This window comes from Vicugna pacos, chromosome 6 (assembly GCF_048564905.1).
Source record: "Vicugna pacos chromosome 6, VicPac4, whole genome shotgun sequence".
Lineage (NCBI taxonomy): Eukaryota > Metazoa > Chordata > Mammalia > Artiodactyla > Camelidae > Vicugna > Vicugna pacos.
The window spans coordinates 54,751,013-54,773,963 of record NC_132992.1 but is presented as its reverse complement, the minus strand read 5'-3'; the positions used below and the strand labels follow the sequence as shown (position 1 = coordinate 54,773,963).

At 41.3% G+C, this 22,951-nt stretch overlaps 1 protein-coding gene across 2 annotated transcripts in view; it reads left to right on the top strand.

Moving 5' to 3' along the window:
- Positions 1 to 1,749, top strand: part of FERMT2 (FERM domain containing kindlin 2) — a 73,376-nt gene extending 71,627 nt beyond the window's left edge. For both annotated transcript variants that reach the window (XM_072963079.1, XM_072963080.1), the window contains one exon: positions 488 to 1,749. In XM_072963079.1, coding sequence (XP_072819180.1) covers positions 488 to 661 — 174 coding nt within the window. In that variant the 3' untranslated portion in view covers positions 662 to 1,749. The remainder of the gene's footprint in view (positions 1 to 487) is intronic.
- Positions 1,750 to 22,951: the final 21,202 nt, after the last annotated feature.

Below are 22,951 nucleotides of genomic sequence, written 5' to 3'. Positions count from 1 at the left end.
TCGTGCTACCCCTAGCCTCGGAGTACATGAGCACCAGTCTTTTACTAGTAAGTCATCTGTTTTACGGTCATTGGGTTTGTTGTATTAATTTCGATTACTTCAGAGAATCTTGTATTTCTGAAATACTCAAACACGATACCTAAAGGTTAAATATCTAAAGCAAATGTTGAACATAACACAGGAAGTAGGTTTTCTCCCAGGACTTGAAGAGAGAGGTTCTCATAAATTGAATCACCAGAGACCACTTGGGAACTTAATGACCTAAGCCCCTTGCATTCAGTCTTCCTTTTCAGAACATGAAACTGAAAAGGCGTGGGGGAAGGGCTGGTACACTTCAGCCTTTTGGACTTGAAGGCATTACTAGTTCAAGATGAAAAAAATACCTGAGAACCTCATTTTGCGATAAGGACAGGCCTGGAGCGAAACAGCCTCACTTGGACCCGACCGTCTGCAGCGTTGCCGGGACTGAGTTCTGTCTCTGTTCCAGGTCACTGTCGAGTTTGCAGATGAAGTCCGGTTGTCCTTCATTTGCACTGAGGTAGACTGCAAAGTGGTTCATGAATTCATCGGCGGCTACATATTCCTCTCAACACGTGCAAAAGACCAAAATGAGAGTTTAGATGAAGAGATGTTCTACAAACTTACCAGTGGTTGGGTGTGAACGGAAGTGCTGTATGATGAAGCGCCACAGCCATAACAGTTATTTAACTTTAAAAGCTGTTGTTTGTTATATGCTGCTTAATAAAGTTAAGCTTGAAATTATTTTATCATGAGAACTTTTCTGCCTTACCAAACCAGTTACTATGTGCACTAACAACTATGGCTATTAATCTGCTATCATGAGACAGTATATGGACTTGAATGTGGCACGTGCTCCTTGGGGCCATGAGTTGAAAACCGAAGTAGTGGGCAAGTCAGGAACAAAACATCACTGATGCAAGCTAGCCAAACTGCAAGAAATGCAAGCCATCTACTTTAAAGCTACCCAGGGCTTAACTATATGAAGTCTATTTATCATGTTTAATGCATGTATTTTAATGTATGTTTAATTCGACCTCGTATTTTTAAGATATCCTTCTGGTAGCCATTTGTCATCTGTCCCCCCGACCCCACAATAAATCAGGCCTGCAAAAGCTGCCTGGTATTTAATAATGTTGTCGTTTGATCTTGAAGGAAAATGCTATTAGTTGTTATGCTTGGTTTTCGTCTTTGAATAAGCATGTATGTATATTGTCTTGTGTTTTTATTTTTACACCATATTGTATTACAACACTTTAGTATTCACCAGCATATTCACTGTCTGCCTAAAATATGCAATTTTTGCATTACAATATGAAGTAAAGGTTTATGAAGTATGCATTTTGTGTAACTAATGTACAAACACAAATTTTATAAAATTGTACAGTTTTTTAAAAACTACTCACAACTAGCAATGGCTTAGATGTAGCATCTTTGCATTAATTATATGCTTTTTAAAATATAATTGATGTGCAGTTTTAATATCTGCTAAATTAAGAATGACTTGGTTATAGTCATGATTTGCCACAATGCCCTTAACTCTAATGCCTGGACTGGCCATCTTTGAGTCTGTTGCGCTGTTACAATCTGCATTGGTGCTAGTCAGAAAATTCCTAGCTCACGTAGCCCAAAAGGGTGCCAGGGAGGGGTGGATTACCAGTATTGTCCATTAATCCATGGTTTAAAGACTGTATAAATGCATTTTATTTTAAATAAAAGCAAAATCTTTTATTTAATGTTCCTTCTGTACTTCTTGTTTTTACTGTTTGCATGGCATTAACTTTGTAGAAGTGAACTCCTGCCTTTTGGGAGTGCTCTACCTACAGCTTGCGAGAAGAGCTTGCTTAGTATTCTGGCGTGTCAGCGGATAGACATATTTAATCTCCACTATGGATTCTTCCACTTAAATTGAGAACCCCTCATTTTTCCCACTTAAGAATGAACTGTAAAATATTTACATGTCAGAAATATGAAAGATGAACAGACATTGTTGACTTCGGCAGGACTGGTTTTAAACAGCAAAATGACTCAGTTTAAACAAAAACATTTAGCAGGGAGAGAACTACCCCAGTGGTAGAGCACATGCCTAGCATGCACGTGGTCCTGGCTTCAATCCTCAGTACCTCCACTAAAATAAATTTTAAAAAAGCAATTACCTCCTACCAACCAAAAAAATAAAAAGATAAAAACCCTACATCTTGTATGACTTTACTCCCTACTGTTACTGCTGTCATAGCATCATTTAGACTCAAAACTGCAGTTCTGGACTTTCTCCTGTACCCCCTGCATCTACCCAGGCAAGGCTGCTGCTTTTTCCCTCCTGCAGCCCAGGGTCTTTCTCAGCTGCCTGCCACGATGCCCCAACCTCTTAACCCAGAGCTCAGATCACATTCTCCATGGCTTTTCTTTGTATTCTCAGGCCAGGTCATAACAGGCCTCGCTCTAAAATTTAAGAGCTTCTTCCCATTAAAAACATTTCTAATGATATGTTCCTTTTTCTCATCCTAAGCACAGGTCACCAACTTACACCGTCACTTGCTTTTTAAAAGCCCAGAAATACATTCAGTCCATGGCATACCCGAGTCCTTAACGGTCCCACGGCCTCCCCACAAGGGAGAATAACCTCTGTGCCAATTTCCCCGCCTCTGGTTTGCCCTACTGCCCTCCCAGTGGTTTCGAGATTAATTTAGCCCCAGCCCAGCACCTGCTGTGTCACCTCTAATCCCTCCTGGCTGCCTGCAGCGTAAAAGCTTAGAGGGCTTCCACGGGCTGTTTTCTGGCTCACATTTTTCATCATCTCCCAACAGCCTTCTGCATGTTCCACTCACCCTGGGCAGCTCCCATTCTCCAGACCCACTTTGCTGGCCCATCTGCATGTCATTCCCCAGACCTGGGATGTCTTCATCCCCAAAACTTCTAGCCTCCACCTGTCCACATGTCATCTTTCTAGCATTTTAGAAATTTTCGAAAGAGCTCCGGTGTTCTTTCTTCCATGAATATGTCCACGTTTCCTTGTAGCCAAAATTTTTCTCTTACTCCTCTGATCTGCCATTGAATCTGGTCCTTTGTGGCACTTAAGACCAGCCATCCTTACCAGGATTGAGTATATCCTATTGCCCCTAGTAAGCGATTACTTCCTTGAAGACTGGGTCTGAGCCTCGTGGTTTCTAGCTAGCATCAGTTAACACGTTTGTTTATTTAATAGAATGATGGTTATTTTGGAAATCAAGAAATTAGTACAACTTGGGGTTTTTCAGCCTCAGCATAGTTTAATATGGAGGAAACACGTGTTTTGCACACCAACTATGCATCAAGAGGCATGCTAAGCGCTTTCCCATGCATTCTCTTTATTCTGAAAATTCGTGCAATCCAACCTCTTCATTTTACAGATGAAGCTCTTAGAGGCCAAGTGACCTGTTTGGAGCCACATGGCTACAGCTGGTAAGTGCCATGGCAGAGCTAGAAGTGGAACCCAGGTTCCAGCTTCTTGTCCAGTGGTGGTAAAAACAAAGCCTTCGTGAATCCTGGGGCCCCTGTCGGTAGTGGTCCCTCTACAGAGGTGACATCAGTCCACAAAAAACACTGGCGAGGCCTCCAGGGACGTGGTTTCCAGTTTCAGCGCCTTGTGAACGTGAAGCCATGGGACAGGAGACCCACCAAGCTCCCTACCTACTCCTTCTCGTAGGCCAGCAGATTAGAGAGCTGCTGGAAGCCCCTGATGTAATACTCAGTAATGTTTATTTGGTACAAATTATTTTTTATACAACCTTGAACTTCAAAACCCAGGAATCTAGAGACGTAAACTTATTTTTCCCCTGGCATTACTGAGGTATAGCTGACAAGACTGTAAGATATGTAAAATGTACACTGTGAAGTGATGTGGGTATCCATTGTAAAAGAAGTCTCACCATGTGGTTAATTAACACATCTGTCACCCCAGAAACATGAACTTCGCAGAAGGAAAGCCATTTGCTGGACCCAACCTGTTACACAGGCCAAAAAGCAACAGTGTAGCAGACTGCTTTTTTTCATTCTGTATACCATAGTTTAGTTCTTTTTTTTTTTTTAATGTTAAAAAAGTATTCTTAAGGTGCTTCTAATTGGTTATCAGCTAGTGATGTGGTAGGATCAGACCAACCTGGGTTTCTGACCCTTAATTTATCTGGAAAAAATACCACATAGTTAAGTAAAACGTTTAAATACCTGACACCGGGCCTACATTGAATATAGTCATTTTTTTTAGTAAAATGTTAGGTTTTTTTTTTTAACCTAAACCTTTTTTTGATCCTCTGGAATGCACCCTTATTCTATATGCCTTCCATAGTTATTTCTACGCCCGGTAATTAAGTGTGACAAGGGCTGCTGCTGTTTTTAGACATCAATCAAAACATGGTAATGTCTTCACCACTTAGATAATTCAGAAAATAAGAATAGGGCTTTCTGAAATCCATCCCCTTGCAACAAACTATCATCATTGCTACTGTCTGACGGCCTCTCCTACACACATAAACCCTGCACAGCTGCCGTCGACGCTCTGCTTTAGTCTAAAAATGCAAAAACTAGTTCCAACAAATCCTGCCACTCCCCAAAACGTTTTCGTGGCTTCTGTAGTCATTCCCTGTTTTTGTAGCTCTGTAGTTGCAAAGAAAGACAAGGATGAGCTATCCGGGTGTAGGCCTAACAGACATGGTACAGTAATAAGCTGATCCAGTTCTTACTCTGCTAGTAACATTCCTGTCATCTCTACACAGTAATATCAGGGAGAAGTTGTATACTGAAAGCTCTGTGCTCCTCAACAAATTAGCTGTGTCTCTATGTGTCTGAACTGCTTTGGTTTGACAGCTCAAGAACAGGAGAGGGGGAGGGAGAGTGACAGGAAATGGGAAATCATCAATCTGGGTAAGAGGAATGTATCTCCCCCAGTGGACTGCAGAGCCACCCAGAACAGGAAGCAGAGTGGCAAAAACAAACAAAAAAAACAACAACAAAAAAAAACCTATCTGGTGACCTTATTTCCCTCCGTGCTGATTCCTCTCTTGCTTTCTCTGCTGTATTTAATAAACAATACTAAGTTTCCCAGGCAGAATGTATACATTAAATTTCTCTATTTATTCCCTTAGTAAACAGTTATCAGCACACACGCTCCTCCCTGGTTGAGTTTCCCTTTTGGTATCTGTGCATGGGCCTGTATATTACTAAAAACTACAAGCACTTAAAATAATCTGAGACCATTATTTCGTGAGATCTAATTACAGTCTCATGTGGCTTCACTGGCCAGGCATTATGTATATTACTGCTCAGGGAAGTGGTCCAAGTTCAATGTTAATTAAATTTGCGATAAACACAGCACGACCAACCAAACAGATTTAACATGTCCGTATTAATATGGTTTATAGATATTGTACAATAAAAAAAACCCACTTTTTCTGAGCACAAATTCTCATCTCAAATCTAAATTTCATGAACTTAATTTTTATGACTAAGTAAAATTCAAGTAAACACATTTATTTATTCTCAGGTTTACTGATCAGAACATCTAAACCTTGTTTGTTCCTTGCCTAATTACAAGTTCAGTCAGCTCTTAGAAGGAACATTTAGAAAACAGGATTTTTTCCTACTCTAGGAGCACAAAGGGCCAAGAATGGCTAAGACACTCTTAAGAGCAACAGGTGAGGCTGCTGGCCTTGCCAGATGGCGAGAAGTCATGAGACACTAGACTGAACTGTAGCGCTGATGCTGGGATGAATACAATAACCACAGATCCCAAACAGACTCCAGAAGCAAACATGCCCACGTATGGAAACTTGATTTCCGAGAGCCAGCCTTGCCGATCCGTTGGACAAGGACCTCCCGCCGAACGGTGCTGGGGGCTATCTCTACAGAAGGAATTTGGCCCACTAACCTCATCTATGTGCGCAGCAGTCCAAATCCACTTCCAAGTGGATTAAATACTTAAATATGGAATGGGAAAGAATTAAACTTGTACAAGATACCGTAAGAGAGCATTTATATGATATTGAGGAGAGATTCTGTGTATTAACAAAACACAAATACGAACCATTAAACATTAAGAACAGAACTATAAAGATACTGGAAAGAGTTAAAAGGCAAATCCAGCTGGGAGGAGGTATTTGCAGCACATAATTCACAGAGGACCACCATCTAGACTGTAAAAACACATGCTCACTGATAAAGCCAACAGAAAATGGACAGAACACTGGGATGAGGACTTGACAAAAGAGGAAAGCTGAACAGCCAGTAAATCCACAAAAGTCTGTCCGACTGTACTAGTATTCTAGAAAATGGGGAAGAAACCAAATTTTAAACACAACTGAAACATAGTTTCACATGTACCATGTTGGTAAAACTTTCAAAGCCTGACAATGTCCAGTATTGGCCACGATGTGGGACCACTGGAATCCTTGTTGGCGGGAGTATAAATTCGAACAGAGCACTGCACACTCGGGCGTCATCTAGTAAAACTAAAGACGTATCCTACAAGCTGCAGTCCCACTCCTGGTACTTACGTGGAGAACCTGGAGAAACTTGTACCTGCAGACCAGGAGACATGCACTCGAATATGCACAGCAGAACTATTCATAACAGCAAAAAACTGGAAATCAAATGTCCATGGTAAATGGATAAATTATAGTTGCAAAATGGAATCAAAATAGCAAGTGAAAAAATTCCAACACACAAAACAACATGGAGGATCCTCAACCTAATGTTGAATCACAAATCTAGCTACAGAACACACAGCATGGCTCAAGTTTAAAAACGCGCACGGCTGTTGAACATCAGAAATGGAAGTGAGTCCTGTCCCTGACAGCTGCCACTCCATTCTCCTGATAGACTTTCCTGGGCCTGGACTAGATCAGCACACAAGTCTCACCCCTGCTGCCAAGTGAATTACTAATTGGCTGACCGTTTGGCTGCCCTGGTTTAAGAACGGAGCTAGTGAGCCCAGGGTCAGGGGTTCAGTCTCCCTGAGGTCCGGCTGGCTTTGCTCAGTTTCATGCGCACAAGCAGCACCATTATTCTGAGAACGTGCAGGAAATGTCACAAGCGGGACTGGACAAGAGGAGAACGGATCTATCAGCTCAATCAGAAAATCAACATTAAGCTCAAGGCTCTGGTCAGTGTACAAATCATAGGACTGTTACTCATAAGCAATTGTGAAGGTGTCAACCCAAATATTAGTAAACCATCCAGGTCACAGCAGAGGAGTCAGGTACTCACCTGACACCGTCTCTTGCTGCCCACCTTAGTTAGTATTCAGGTGCTGACTTTCTCAGGAATTCTGAACAAAATGTTGATTCTCAAGAAAGTAGGCTTTCATGATTTCAAAGTGCTTTATAAATGTATGAACATGAAGTCAACAGGATGGGAACGACAGATAAAAACCACTGCTACAGAGCAGGGCAATCCTGAAAATGCCTAGAATCTATTTTGATTTGTGTTTTAAAAATGTCCCTGTTCACACAGAAAGTACCAGAGTAAGGAGTGATTATAGGTAAGTAAAACTGTTAGAAGGCTTTTAAAAAATAATCAGTGATACTAGTTCCACATGGCTTCAGTGAGACGGAAGAAGACCTACAGTATCTGGACTAAACTAGATACATACAAAGTTTTCTGATACGAGTCTACTGAAAAGCCATCATTTGTACCAGGGAGGGACGATACCAGTTAATCTGTACCAAAGATGGGAAAAGGAAGCTTCAAAGTAGCTTCAACAGGGAAGAAACTTACTTAACAAGAGCAAAGACAAGAGCAAAGCAAACAGGAGACGGTTTTGAGGCTATGTCCTCCCCTTGGGTTCAACTTTTATTTCTAAACGTTATACTCAAGAAAGCACTTTGTACAATCAGCCTATATGTCCTCAAGGAACGTTTGGAAATGCTTCAGTTTCAAAAGAGGCCCTGATGCTTTGTCCTAAATAGGTTATGTTTCTTTCTGATCAGGTTTTAGTGTCATTTCAGTGTTCCAAGTGCTTGCCATCTGGCAGTAGTTTAGAAACTTCCTTTTGCTTTCTCATAAATCTTGTTGAAAGCAACCACATAATGAAGAGTAAATGCCTTCTACTTATCCTTAGCAGGAAGCCGGAACTGAGTTCCCTGCAACGCCCTGTCCAGACCCGGCCGCACTGTCGATGGAGGCCCCACTGTGACCTTGACTCCCCTCACATGTCCAGAATTCCTCCTATGAAGACCTTAAAGAGGGGACTGGACAGATGTTTTCTTTCATCTTCACTGGTTAAGACAAGTCTGTGGAATGTAGAACTTTTAGAGAGTTTTTGTTGTTTTGATTTTTGTTTTTAGGCAAACAGCGGGAATTAAAAATGTTTCCTCAAGTATCCAGAACTGCCCGAGATCAAATTATGTTGATTTCGAAGCAAAAATGATTTCTAAACCTATGAGATTTGATTATAAACCTCGCCCTTGATTTATACTCTTGAGAAATTGCACTCAGAAGCTGTGTCCATAGAAGCCTGGGCACAGTCTTTCGCAATCTGTTAGGCAACTAACTATTTACGGGTGGGGGTGATAACTAACTGGCACACGATTAATTGAGCTCTGCCTCTAAGTAAGAGGTCACAGATCACTGGAGGCCAGGCAGCTCATTTTGTTCCAGGAGAGCAATACATTCAGATGAATTCCTCAGGGAGGCAGGTGAAGCTGCATCGTTGACTCTTCTTCTGAGAAAGGGAAGAAACTTCTCCTGGTCATCTGAAGACCAAAGTGGGTTCCTAAGCTGAAGATGGAGAAGGAGCTATTATTCTTTCTAATAAATGGAATATTCTGAGCACTCAGAAGGAAGAAGATACAATGCTAATCAATGTAGGACCCAGAGATAAAAAGACTAACAGTCGTGGAAGACAGTACAAGGGTTTGGTCCATGCACGTGGCCGTTTATGACTAACCCCTCAGCGAGCGATGGAGGTGATAAGTTGAACGCTGCGGGCCAGGGCAGCCAGGGACACTGCTGGACCTCGGGGCCACCACCGGGCCTTGAGGACAAGGACAGGAGCCAGAGGGGAGGCCCTGAAGGCAGGAGGGTTGGAAGCAAGGTTCCAGGTCAGTGAGAAAATCCCAGTCCCAACATAAGGAAGTGGTAGGTGCTTAATTCATATTTGTGAAAATCTAAAAGAGGGATTTTTTTTTTAAAAGGAAGCTGATTAAAATACTCAGAGAAATCATCTGTAGTAACGTGGTATGTGTTTATTATTCAAATGAATGAGTTATTCAAATGAAGCCAAACTGAGCCAACTATTTCAGAAGCACAGATGGGGACCAGACCGCGAGGGAGACAAACCATTCAACATCCTCCTGAGGAAACACGGAAAACACTACACCTCTCTGAAGCGTCGGCAACAACTAGTACAGATGCTCGTGTTTTTAAAAAGCAGCCGAGGAACAAAGAGGAGAAAGCAGCGACAACAAGCAAGGTTTTATAAAAACATGATAAAAGAGGATAACACACTAAGATGTCACGGAGACCCATGGGAAGGCCAACTGCGGTTTTAAAAGACGCTCCTTGCATCTCAGGATGGGAGGGAGGCAGCGGAAACAGAAGCGTGTGAGCCGGGAGCGTGGCGGGAGGCAGGGAAGCAGAGCGGGCGTGGGAACCTCCACGAGACGATGTGCGGAGACCTGCGCCCCCAGCAGACCCAGCAGACAGGCCTCAACCTGCTTTTCTCCCACAACATACGTCGTGGTGCTCAGAGAAACTTCTGTGACGGGATCTGGAAAGACTGTCACCGCAAACTAGGCTTCAAAGCCAGCTCTTCCCGGCAAATTCCATTTAGGTCTTCCAGAGAAAACTGATGTCAAAAACCAACACTGTGTAAAGCAAGAAAGAGACCAGCGGAGCCCTTCTCATCCGACAGGGTTGCCTCGACACTAGTGAGCCTTGGAGAGCCCTTCCCTGACAGCCCTCTCTGCGTCCCCACAAGATCCGTATTTACTGAGTGTCTCCCTGGCTACAGAAGCAGAAGGCCCCGCGCCTGGAGGTGGACGCTGCTCAGGAAAGAGACTCAGAGGGAACTGCACTCCAGGCCTGAGAGTGAACATGGTTATACACTTGGGCTTTTGTGAGCCAGCTGGGGATTATTTATTTTGCTATTTTTAGGTCCAAAAATCTGAGCCTCCTCTCCCTACCACTAGCTGTTTTGAAGTTAGAAAACAGAGCCAATTTAAATACTAGCCCAAGCAAAACATCCCAGAGACAGGTGTTCGCAGAAGAGCGAAAATAAGTTCAAATTCAAAAAGCAAACAAACAAGAAAAAAAGATTTCGGGATTGTCTGCATTACCATTTAATGTTAGGAATGTGAAGACAATCTCATGGAAATAAAGTTTAAGTGTTCATTTCCAAGTTCACTACAAGGGCAAGAGCCCTCCTCTAATTTCTTCTCAGCCAAACCTTCCCCGGTGGGATCCTATAAGGTCAATTCCCCAAACACCGGAGACAGTCACACTCAAATTAAACAGAACAGGGTTTTTGCAAAGCCAAATAAGAATACATTTTTAAAGTGATCTTTGTCACATTTTCCCCTTTGCTAATAATAATAAATAACATTTATTGAGTAAGAACTTGGCAAAGCACTTTACACATATTTCATCTCATTTAAACCTCACAAAGCCCTGTGACAGACCTGAACTATGGAGAAATCAAGAAGTTTTCTCAAAGCCATGGAGTTAATAAATGGTTTCAAGGCTTGTAATCTTCAACCACTGTGCTGCTCCATTAATGCGGATAATTGAATATTGCCCAGAAAAATACAGTAGCCAAAGCAACCCATGATCGATCCAATCAATTCACGTTTTAAATTTTATAGACACTTTAAAACTTTTTATTATGGAAAAATTCAAACATACATAAAGAAAATAGTATGATGAACCGGCGTGTACTAGTCACACAAATTTAATAATTACCAACAGCCTGCCATTCTTGCATGATTTTTACCTCTTCCTACTCCTTGTTCTATTATTTTTTTTTTGCAGTTTTTTTGAGGTAAAACATACCTACACTGACATGCACAAATCTCAGCAGTATAATCTGACAAACGGACACACACCTGTAATCCACGCCCCTCCTGTGATTTAGAACATTCCCATCTCTCCAGAAGGGCCTCCGTGTCCCCTCCCAGTCATCCTTTCCTACCCCCAGATGCAACCACTGTTTTTTTTTCCCTCCCACCTTAGTTTTGCCTCTCTCGAGTTTCTCTAAATGGAATCACACATGTCCTCTTGTGTCTGGCTTCCTTTGCTCCCCGTGTTTATGAGATTTATCCAGCATTGGTGAATGTATCAGTAGTCCATTCTCCAGGTGAATGCACCCCAATTTGTCAACCTGTTCTCCTACTGAGGCACAGGTGGGATGTTTCCTTCTCTAGCTGTTATGAATCAAGCTACTGTGAACATTCCTGTACAAGCCTTTTTGTGAATATGTGTTTCGTTTCTCTGGGGCGAGATTTCCAAGTCAAAGGACAGGTGTATGTTTGATTTTTATGTGAAACTGCAACCTTTTCCAAAGTGGATATACTCTTTTATGTATTTCCACTGGCCATGTTGCTTATAGCTCACCAACATTTGATGTTGTTAATCTTTTTACTTTTAGCCGTCCTAACGGGTGTGCGGTACTAGTTTACTGTGGTTTTAATCCGCATTTCTCTGATGACTAATGATGAGCGTCATTCTCTGTGCTTGCTGACTGTTCACACACCTTCCTGTGTGAGGTGTGGGTTTAAGGTTTCTGTCCATCTTTTTAAAAGTGGGTTGTCTTTGTTACTGAGCTGTGGAGTTCTTTATACCCTCTGGATTATTTATTAGATTATGCATTTGCTACCATCTTCTTCCAGGCCATGGATTGCTTATTTATTTTCTTAAAAGTGTTTCTAATAAACAGAAATATTTTGAAAAGCAACTTTCTTGTGGTATAATTTCTGTATAGTAAACTACACGTATTTCAGGTGTACAATTTGATGAATTTTGATAGATGTGTACACCCATGAAACCACCGCCACAATTAAGACAGCTAACATTTCCATCACTCTCCAAGAGGTACAAAGTTCGAACTCCCAATTTATCCTTTCCTTCCCCCTTTATCCCCTGGTAACCACGAGTCTGTTCTCTATACCTGTGAGTCTTAAACAGAAATATTTAATTTTGAAGAAATCTAACTTACACTTTTTTCTTTTACGGTTATTGCTTTCTGAGTCCCATTTGAAAAAGAGCTGCCTACACCCCCTCCGTGGAGGTAGCCTCCTGTGTTCTCTTTCTAAAGCTTTACAGTTTCGCTTCCACACTAGGTCCAGAATCCATCTTCGATTAAGCTTTGTATCTGATGTGAGGTATCGGTTGGGATTCATTTTCCCACACGTGGTTGCCCAGTTATTCCCGAACCCTTTGTTGAAAACACTACTGTTTCCCCATTGAGTTACCCTTGTCCTTTTGACAAACATCAACTGGCTACATAAGTGAGGATCTATTTCTGGACTTTCTGTTCTGTCCTTATTTTTCTCTTCTGTACTTTTTCTCTCTTCTGCCAGAGCAGAAGTTTTGATGATTGTGGCTTGATACTGTAAATCTTCATTCAGGTAACTGAAGTCCTCTAGCTTTCTTCTTCTTAAAGATTGCTTTGGCAAGTCTAGGTCCTCTGCATGTCCATATAGATTTTATAATTATCTTGTCAATTTCTACATTACAAAGCTGGCTGAGATTATATTGAATCTCTGCACTACTTTGCAAAAAACTGACATTTTAACAAGAACGAGTCTTCCAATCAATATGGTATCTCTTTCCATTTACTTGAATCTTTTTTTTTTTTCCTTTGGCAAGACTGAGTCTCTATTTACCTGACAGAAACAAAGTTATTCTTTTTTTTTTAAGTAGCTTAAATGAAATATAATTGATACACAAAAAACCCTGCATATATTTAATGTATGCAATCTGATGACCCTGGACATATGCATACACTCATTACACCACATTGGAATCTTTAAAAGGAAGAAATGTTATCAGAAATACATTATTGCAAGGTTAAAGGTGATTTCTATTCTATTCTACCCTACCAAAAACATTATCAGCTGTTGTATTATTTTGGTCAGAGGTTACCTTTAATAATAGTAAATAGGAAAAAATGTGTTCCCTAAAATATAAATAAAGGAAATATATAAAAGCTAATCAAGCAAGATGTTCACCACTGTATTAAAATACATTTCTGTTTCTTCTGTACAGCACAGGGAGCTATATTCAATATCTTGTAATAACCTTTAATGAAAAAAATATGAAAACAAATAGATGTCTGTATATGTATGACTGGGACACTGTGCTGTACATCAGAAATTGACACATTGTAACTGACTGTACTCCAATTAAACAAAAATACATTTGTTTGTTTGGAGTATACATTCTTTTAGCAGCTGTTAAAGGGACATAGTCTACCTAAAAGTAGTGGAAATCAGTCACAAAATTTGAGGGCCTGACGTGTTGGACAACATAAGTGGAAAAAAAAAGGAAAGGAAAGTAGATGCTGGGTGAAAGATAACGGAAAGTGGAAACCCCAGCTTTGTAATGGCAGCACAAGATAGCCTCTCGTGTTAACGTCTTAAAAATAGTCAAGTGTGATCTGTTAAAGAGAAAAGGCATCGGCTGGCGTGCTCTGTGATATCTGGCACTCGGGTGTCACAAGTCAGACTCTTGTCACAGTACAAAAACACGAAGTGAGCGATAAGCAGTTCTGTAACAGACCAGGGAAAACCCTCAGCATGGAGCTGAGGGAGGAGGGTGTGGCCTCAGCAGTACTTTCTATGGGACTAACACCCAGCAACGGTCAAGTCTTATGCGCTCCAATTAATTAAAAGCACTAATGAAATTTTGAATGTGATTTAGGTACCTCTTTCCCCTTGTGAATAAAAGGTGCCTGAAAGATAACCGAACCAAATCGTAAAACTACTTTTCTCTACTGTGTAGTAGAGATGACTTGGGTTAGAACTTGGCACTTACAGGACAAAATGTCAATTTTTAATAATTTTAAAAACATCCTGATTCTTGAAACATATGAATGAAACTATTAAAATATCCAGTACTCCCCAAAGGTATGCCAGCATCAACAATATTGCCCACATTCTGAATATGTTATTTAAATATGTGCAATCAACTCAAATTAGAATCATGAAATCATGCCAGATCTCCAAGAGGGGTGTGTGTGTGTGTGCGCGCGCACGTGTGTGTCGGAGGTGAGGGTCACAGGGAGATTAGAAGCCCCTTTCCTCTAGTTAGATGTTCTCCAGCACTGCAGTCTTTCCATTTTTCCCTAAAAGAAGGACTGGACAGACACTACCGAAAGGAAATGTTGCCAGGCCTGGAGAAACATGTGCTACTGCTTTAAAATAAACACGAAAGGGCCGGCCTTGGTTCTGCACGTCTCTGGGTTACTCATGCTCACTTGCACAGCCCCTCCCCGGCACAGCTGTGGAACAGGCAAAATTTATCTTTAGATTCTGCTACTTCCCCGTCTGGGCCACTGGCCTCTCTTCTGGGTCCATCCAAGATGCTCAGTGCCTCAGGCTGTCTGGGGGACCACCACACTCGGGCCTGCCCTCCTTGAAATGTGGCCTTCACTTCAACCCTCTAATAAAGTTAGAGCTAAAATTTCCTTCTTCTCAGCTAATCAACTGGCAGGAAAGTAATGCTGCAAATGAATTCACATCGGCAAGTAAGTGACCAATATTGTTTACTCTCCCCATGTGTACTGCCACCCTGGAAGTTTGTTAGGCTAAAGGAATGTGCTTCTTAGGAGGAAAGCTGAATCCGTGGGAAACCCAACAGAGAAAATCTGGAGCAGTCTGGGTTCCCCAAACCACCCAAGTGCCATCACAATGGCAGAGTTTTGTCATCCCTAATTAAGGTAAAGTCCACTACCCCCACTGACTCTCGAGCAAAGGGCTGGTGAAAACCTGTGACAGATGTACAGATTTTAAAACCTATTGAAAAGTGAAATGTAAACCTAAAAGATGAGATATAGTTCTAACAGCTCCCTCTTCTCAACGTAAAATAAAACTGAATGATCAACAAAGGTGCCAAGACCATTTATGGGCAAAGGACAGTCTTTTCAACAAATGGAGCTTGGAAACTGAATAACCACCTGCAAAAGAATGAACACGGACACATACCTTACACCATACATAAAAATTAACTCAAAATGGATCAAAGACCTAAATGTGAGAGCTAAAACTATAAAACTCTGTGAAGAAAACATAGGAGAAAAGCTTCATGACGCTGCATTTGGCAACAAATTCTTAGACATGACACCAAAACACAGACAACAGAAGAAAAATACATAAATTGGACTCTGTCAAAATTCAAAACTTCCCTGTATCAAAGGACCCTATTAACAGAGTGAAAAGGCAATCTACAGAATGGGAGAAGATATTTGCAAATCACATATCTGATAAGAGGTGAATATCCAGGATCTATAAAGAACTCCTACAACTCAACAACAAAAAACAGACAACCCAATTTAAAAATGGGCAAAAGAACAGACATTTCTCCAAAGAATATACAGATGTCCATAGTCACATGAAGAGATGATCAACACCATTAATCATGAGGGAAATGCACATCAAAACCACAGTGAGGCACCACTTGATACCCATCAGGAAGGTGACTATAAAAGAAAATAGAAGTGTTAGCAAGGAAGGATGGGGAGAATCTGGAATGCTCATGCGTTGCTGGTAGGAACGTAAAATGGTATGGCCACTATGGAAGACGTATGATGGTCCCTCAAAAAATTAAAAATCAAATTACCAAATGATCTAGTATCTATCCAAGAGAACTGAAAGCAGAGACTCAGATATTTGTACACACATGTTCATAGCAGCATTACTCACAATAGCCAAAAAGTGCAAGCAACCCAAGCGTACATTGACAGATGAATCAATCAATAAAATATGATATATACATACAGTGGAATATTATTTAGCCTTGAAGAGTAAAGAAATTCTAACACATGCTACATACAACATGGAGGAAACTTGAAGACACTATGCTAAGTGAAATAAGAAATAAGCGAGTCACAAAAGCACCAATATTGTATGACTCTACTTACATGAGGTACAACGACAGAAATTCACAGACACAGAAAGGAGAACGACGTTTGCCCAGGACCAAGGGAGGGAGAGGATGAGGAGTTAAGTGTTTAATAGGTACAGAATTTCTGTTTGGGACAATGGAAACCTGAAAAAGGATGTGATGAATATGAATATACTTTAATGCCACTGAATTGTACATTCAAAAGGGGTTAGAATGTTAAATTTTATTCTATGTATATTTTACCCCAATTTTTAAAAAGCTGAATAAGCTTTACTTGACAAGGTCAAGTTTACAATCTAAAAATGTATTTCCAATATTCTTCATACATAAAACTAATAAAAGGTGACCTGATTCTTCCATCTTGATTCTGGAACACAGGACAATAAGAACATCCAAGTCCAGTTTAACAGCAAACTGTTTGGCTGGACTGGGTGGGGGTGGGGCACAGTGGGCAGAGGCCGGGAAGCTCTGGCTGGGCCCGGAGAGCAACCAGCCCGACCGCTGGCTCTGCCTGCCCCTACAGCACTCGTGGCCACCCTTCAGAAGAGAAGTCCTGGGCCTGGCAGAGCAGCCCTGCATGTATTACCTGCCAAGCAGACGCCTGAGAAGGGCCTCTCCCCATCTCAGATTAACTGTACCAGGACCCCCAGTCCCCTCTCTGCGGGGTGGAAAACCAGATAGAGAACACATGACAAAGACTCTCTCCTTGACCAAACTTGAGCCAGATTCCTCTCTATGAGGCCGCCACCTTGGCCATCATCCTTGTGGGGATCAGGTTCCTCACCCCCAGCCTGTGACGTGGATGTCCTTGACCTGCCTTCAGCAAGAATCCTGTTAAGTCGGTTTAGCAGGTCTCCCTACCCTCATGTCTCCTCCCAGTAACCTTCCATCCACTGGCCCCTCACTCTGCTCGCTGGCTGCTGTCCCGGGTTGTCTACTGAACTGGAGTTGCGCCCCATCTCTCTCCCCCACTGCAATGCTCTTACTACAACGGTACTGAAAGTTTTCCTTATTGTTTTAACAAGTGTCAGAATAATTTTTTTCTTTAACACATATCAGCAGGAACCTTGACAGTTTAAAAAAATTCCAGCATTTCAAAAGCAACAATCCCGTGTTGCAGTGGAGGTGTCACAGTTATTGGCCAAGTAACCAATCATTTATCCAATCATCTCATTGTGTTCTGGTAAATAAAACCCAACAGTGGTTGAGTCCATAGGTTCACAACCTTCGAAAAGTGAGAAAATCTAATGTTTGCATCTGAGCTCTCTTGGGAGAATGGAAAAGAAATGATTCCTAGTGATTGAAAAAGCAGTGCCTAAGGCTTGAAATACAGGTGCTTCACACCCCAGACCCACTGATGGTCTCCAGCAGTCTCTCCTCCAGATCCAGCACACTTCTACTCCCCCAACACACACACACACACACTCACTCACCCCACCCTACTCCGGAAGATCCTCAGACACATTTCCTCAGGGCCGGGCACGAGGCAGAGTTGGCAGCCTTGTCCGAGAGCTGCTGACACCGGAGGGGATGTGCGATGCTGGTGCCACAGGCCGTCTGCTGGGAGGAGAACACGCCCAGGATGCTGGAGCGGTCTGTCTGCATGACTCATGGCAGGAGCTGTCTCCCGGCAGGGGAAGCGGGGAACAGCCTCCTTGGACTCCATTTAGGTGCATTATGGGGTGCAAAATCATGTGAAGAAGCTGGAAGGCAGAGGCCAGAACTTATCCCCGGGCCCAGGACTGCTTCTGCAAGGAGCTGGTACAGATCCATCCAGAGGGAACAATTTATTCCCTTGACACCACGAGAAAGAAGTGTCTGTCCCCTGTCAAGGTGTCCCAGGGAAGCATGGGTGGCTCCAGGGACAGAAAATAACTACCTTGCATTCTCCTAACACCTAACCTCCTGTGTGGTAAATAATGGAGCATGTTTTAGAAACGCACCTGGAAACCCTTGTCTCATCAGGATGCTTTACACTTAGTGCAGGCAGGCAGGTCTTCCTTCACCCCGAGGCCCCTGGGGTTTCCAGAGTGAGGGGTGCTGACTGAATTGGGTGAATGAGCCATTTGTCTTAATAAACTTTATTCCTAACTTCCCAAACTTGGTTATAGGCCCACAATTAGCTGGTCTCTAAATGAGAATGGTATTTCATTTTTTTAAATGGTAGTTATTTTATGCATCAAATTTTATAAGTAAAACAAACAAAAAAAGCTTTGTTTTCAGAAAAGTAATGTCTCCTATGGTGGGGAGGACGTCTGACTGGTAATCAGCCAACTGCTAACCACCTAACAACCCTCCCCACTCCACGCCCCATTAAATTCCAACTTAACATTTTTTTCTGTTAAAAAAACTAAATTATTTTCATTGGTCACAAGAATATATCTTTAAATTCTCTACTTAAAAAAAAAAAACCTAATAATACAGAAGTTTCCTAGATTGTGTTTCCACTTTGCTATCCAATGACATTTTTCTAAAGGATGATATGAACCATCTCTATACTCATCTGCAGCAAAAACCACGTCAAGACGGCGAGTCAGCGAAAACAGCGAAAGTGAAGATGTTACATGATGCATTATATGACTTCTATTTTTGGATCAGTCCATGACAGTGATTTTAACTAGACTATATGACATTGCATAAAGATGTATTTCAAAACCAAGAACTCTTTTTCTTAGTTATCTATATTACATCATGTGGTTCTTTGTTCCCAATTAGCTATTTAATGTTATCTGTCTTTATGCATCTAATGGATTTTTTCCCTATCAAATAATATTTTCAGATGAATTGTAATTTAATCAAATGTTCTCCTCTGTCAAACAAAAAAGAAAGAAAGAAGCCAGAGCTTGTTATGGGCTAAATTTAGCTTAATTATATTAGGGTTTTTTTTTTTATAAAATATATTAAATTAAGCTGATGGGAACATATTTTGGAAAAGCCTATTCCCAGTAACTTCGATGTCTTCTCATTCTTTTTCTTTCTTAAACTCAAGCTCTTAGTTTTTTCTTACGAATTAATTAACTGAAAACCAGATCTGGTTCTAATTTCCAAGCCCAGCTCTAATGCAGAATAAGCTTTTAGTTATAGAACTTCAGACACAAAGTCTGTCTTGCCCACTGACTGTGCACAGGGCGGAGGAAAACCTAGATTAGGAAAGTGTATCAGAGAGTGACAGGACCATCGGGTGGCTGAGCCAGACATTGCTAGGGTATGTGTTTCACATCCAGAATTCTGTGTGATCCTAGAGGAGTGCTAGGAATAAAATTACATCTCATATTCATTTATCTCTGACTCTGAGTTTTGTTAAAACTACCATTAGCTGAACAACCAATTTCCCTGGAAATTCTGCATCAAAAGTGATGGCTCCTATGTCATACAAGACAAAGACAGGCTGTCCAAATGTTCCAGATTAGAAGGACATGATAACCGGACCCTACAGTAGAGAAAAAAGTGCTTTAAAGGACAACATTAGACCAATGACTACAACTGGAATACAGATGGTGGAATAGATGTATTATATCAGTAATAAATCTACCCTAGTTGATAACTGTACTAGATCAGTAAGAGAGTATCCTTGTTGTTAGGAAATACACACTGAAGCATTTAGAAGTAAAGAGTTAGGGTGGATGTAACTGACTCTCAAATGTGTGTGTGTGTGTGTGTAGGGAGAAAGACAGTGCATGTACCCATAAGTGGGTACACCAGATGAAGCCGGGTAGAGGATATATGAGTTTTCTTTGTACTATTCTTAAAATATTTCTGTAAATTTGAAATTATTTCCAAGTCAAAAGTTAAAAAAAATTAATGAGGCATGAGTTTAGTATGGTTTGCAGATAGGGACAATGTTGACTGGCTAAGTTTTTTAAGGCTCCTTCAAGATTTATCACTTTTGCAAATTGATAACCAGGTGGTACTTCCTTCAGAGGATTTATATTAACTATAAAAATGGTATAGCCCACTGAAATCTATTATAATCACATCTGTGTTTAGTGCAGAGTTTTCATACTTGTATTAGTCAGGGTTCTCCAGAGAAACAAAGCAGGAGAGAATGAGATCTTAAGGCACTGGCTCGTGTGACCGCAGTGGCTGAATCTGCACTTCAGGGGGAGCAGGAGCTGTGCCTGGAGTGGGATCGCAGGGCAGCAGCCTGGAAACTCAGCTTCTAGGCTGCAGCCTTGAGGAGAGTGCCTTCTCTTTCAGGGAGCTTCCGCCTTTCCCTTAAGGCCTTCACCTCACTAGAAGAGGCCCACTCCCGTTCTGGACAGTAATCTGCTGTACGGAGACTAATGTCGGCTGACTCCAGAATTAATCACGTGTAAAAAACTCCCCTAAAGCAATATCTTGACTGGGGTTTGACTGAAAACTGGCCACCACAGCCTAGCCTAGCTAGCTGACACACAGAATTAACCAGCACAGTTCTGGAAGCAGTGTTCAGTGATCAGCACTGTTTCAGCCACTGTGGGGAAATGTGATAAAGCCTAGAGTGGCCCCTGTCTCTGGGAAGAGTATGGGGGGGGGTGGAGGGGTGGATATAGCTCAGCAGCGGAGTGGTTAGGGTTAGTGGTTAGTGGTAAGTGGTACTGGGTTAGTGGTTAGTGGTACTGAGTTCAATCCCAAGTACTCTCCTTTAAAATAAATGATCAAATCTAATCATCTCCCTGCCCCAAAAATAAATAAATAAATGAAAACAAGAGTACGCTGTAGAGACAAACCTATACTAAGGACTCGGGAAATACCCATAGAGTAATTTAAAATGACAGCATGAACGCCTCAATGCCAAGGTACGGAGCACAGGGAGTCTAAGCAGGTGAGGTGGTTTTAGTTGGGGGATGGGGTGGGAGGTCCTCTTTCCAGTCTTTTTACTTTCGGGGAGTTTTTAAACAAAGGAACAAAAACTTACTCAGAGCCCTGAGTAAGCAGCGCTCTCTTAGAGGGTTCATGCCCTACTAAGTGAGCATCCCCAGCTAATAAATGCAGCGGATTTACCATCGAGCTTTCATACTCTGCAGGGCTGCAGGACTGAAAGCCTGGTTGACAGTTTTCTAATTGTCTTAATTATTTAAAGATGCAGGAAACTTTTGCTTGACTTTAATATGAAAGCCACAGAATTCAATTTTTTAATTCAGTATTATTTAGTCTATTAAAGTATTTGGACCTTTGAAATTATAATGGACCTATTATTTTATGACTTTGCCATGGTTTTCTTAACAGAAAATCCAAGCATAATTTAAAAAGAAAATCTAATCACTCTATCTAATTACTAACAAGGCTTAAGGACTGGCATTATTTCATTTAACTTAAATACAACTTTTAAAAATAATGATTCTCAGATGGACAGGAAGTTGCTATTAGAAGAGCTGGAGTTGAAAGAAGCTTTATGTCATTAAAGAAGCCCTTTTCAAAATCTCAGCTTAATAATCCATATTAACTTTCCAAATTACCTCAGAACACTCAATCATAAAATATCAGGAAAACTTTTGGAGTGTCCGCTGACTCCTTTTTCTGTTGTTATTAACACAAATAGCTCTTCCACAACAGAAAGAAAATTTTGTGTCTCTACAGGAGACATCAAACCCTCATTAAAATGTGCACCTACTAATTATCAGAGAAATGCAAATCAAAACTACAATGAGGTACCACCTCACACCAGTCAGAATGGCCATCATTCAAAAATCCACAAACAATAAACGCTGGAGAGGGTATAGAGAAAAGGGAATTCTCCTACACTGTTGATGGGAATGTAGTTTGGTGAAGTCATTATGAAAAACAGACTCCTTAAAAACTAAAAATAGGGTTACCATATGATCCAGCAATCTCACTCCTGGACATATATCTGGAGGAAACTCCAACTCAAAAAGATACATGCACCCCAATGTTTGGAGCAGCACTATTTACATTAGTCAAGACATGGAAACAACCTAAATGTCCATCAACAGATGACTGGATAAAAAAGATGTGTGTGTGTGTGTATACACACACACACACTGGAATACTACTCAGCCATAAAAAAGAATAAAATAACGCCATTTGCGGCAACATGGATGGACTTGGAGATCATCATTCTAAGTGAAGTAAGCCAGAAGGAGAAAGAAAAATACCATATGATATCACTTACATGTGGAATCTTGAAAAAAAAAAAAAACAAATGAACTTACTTACACAGAAACAGATTCAGACATAGAGAACAAACTTATGGTTACCAGGGGGTAAAGGGGGTGAGAAGGGATAAATTGGGAGTTTGAGATTTGCAGACAAATTTCTACTGTATAGCACAGGGGACTATACTCAATCTCTTGTAGTAACCTATCATGGAAAAGACTATGAAAAGGAATGTATGTATGTACATGTATGCCAAACATTATTCTGTACACCAGAAATTGACACAATGTAAACTGACTATACTTTAATTTAAAATATTTAATTTAATTTTAAAAAAGAAAAGAAAGGGAAAAGAGACCTTCAAAATGAAAAAAAAAAATCTGCAGCTACTTAATAAGTCAATGGCCTCATGGAGACGTCTCCTCATATCCCTTTGCATGTGCAAAGGGAGGAAAGCCTTGCCCTACCCAGGGCCTTGCACGTATTACTGACAAGAATTTAGTCATCCAACAATCATTTATTATATGCCCACCAGATGCTCAACTTTACATGTTTGTTGAACTGCAAAGAGTTAAGTAAGTAGGTCCACCAAGGCCAGGTGACCAAAGGAAGCTCCCCAGGAAGCCTGCGGGGCGGCCTCAGGGGCAGCAGGAAAGATCCCACAAGGGACGCTCCTTCAAGGGGCAGGCCTAGAAGTCACAGCGGCCTGGTTTCACTGACTCAGAAAGTGGCATCTGTCAGATAC